This window comes from Nanorana parkeri, unplaced genomic scaffold (genome assembly GCF_000935625.1).
Source record: "Nanorana parkeri isolate BGI_ZX_2015 unplaced genomic scaffold, ASM93562v1 scaffold3564, whole genome shotgun sequence".
Classification (NCBI taxonomy): Eukaryota; Metazoa; Chordata; class Amphibia; order Anura; family Dicroglossidae; genus Nanorana; species Nanorana parkeri.
This window is the reverse complement of record NW_017309832.1, coordinates 443-1,247: the sequence shown is the minus strand read 5'-3', so window position 1 is coordinate 1,247 and position 805 is coordinate 443. Positions and strand designations below refer to the sequence as shown.

The 805-nt window shown below is 53.2% G+C and overlaps 1 protein-coding gene across 1 annotated transcript in view; it reads right to left on the bottom strand.

The window, feature by feature from the left end:
• CFAP221 (cilia and flagella associated protein 221) overlaps positions 1 to 471 on the bottom strand; it is a gene marked incomplete at its 5' end in the record, with an annotated part of 23,007 nt that extends 22,536 nt beyond the window's left edge. The window contains 2 exons of the mRNA XM_018575113.1: positions 43 to 83; positions 371 to 471. Of these exons, the coding sequence (XP_018430615.1) occupies positions 43 to 83; positions 371 to 471 (142 nt within the window). The remainder of the gene's footprint in view (positions 1 to 42; positions 84 to 370) is intronic.
• Between the last annotated feature and the right edge of the window lie 334 nt (positions 472 to 805).

Below are 805 nucleotides of genomic sequence, written 5' to 3'. Positions count from 1 at the left end.
GGGTGGCTCTGGTACGTCTGACCTCCATATACAGGGACTCACGTTCTGTTCTGATTGGCAGGCAATGGACGGAGATACTTTTCCTGTAGATATAGATGTGTGGTGTATGCGGAGCAATCAGCAGGAACTAACCCCCCCCAGAGGGGCTGTTTATCGCGCAGTCTTTTGTCTGGGGCTTTTAGTGACACAGTGACCCCAGAAAGTCACATCCTGCCATTATCTGCCCGATACGTTTTACATGCCAGTTAATGGCGGCTGACGCCGGGCCCGGCAAGCGTTTTCTTGCCGTGTAAACAGAAACAGAAAATCAATATTTGTCGTTCAATTTGCGGCTGCGAGGGACGCTGGTGCGCCAGGTATCCGGACTCACCTCTGACCCAGAGATGCCGCACGCAGGTCCACGTGAGATGGAAAGTCCTGGAGATCGGTGGCTGGGTAGGCATGGAGAGGCACCAGGAGGGTCTCATCACCCTGGGAACACGGCAATGCCGGGGACAGAAGAGGGCACACGGTGTCATTAGAGGCGGCAGAACTCATAAACACCATTCACCAGACAGATCCTCAAATCACCTCAATATATGAAGTCACATGACCAGTATCACATGGGGGGGTCACATGGGAATAATCCACCTTCAGGTCCAACCCCCAAATCTATCTACTCGTTTCTTATCATAACACTCGGCTATGATCGGTAACACTCGGCTATGATCGGTAACACTCGGCTATGATCGGTAACACTCGGCTATGATAGGCTGCTGGTGACTAGCGATGGGCTCGGGCGTGTTCGCAGCTCCACGTGCCGAGC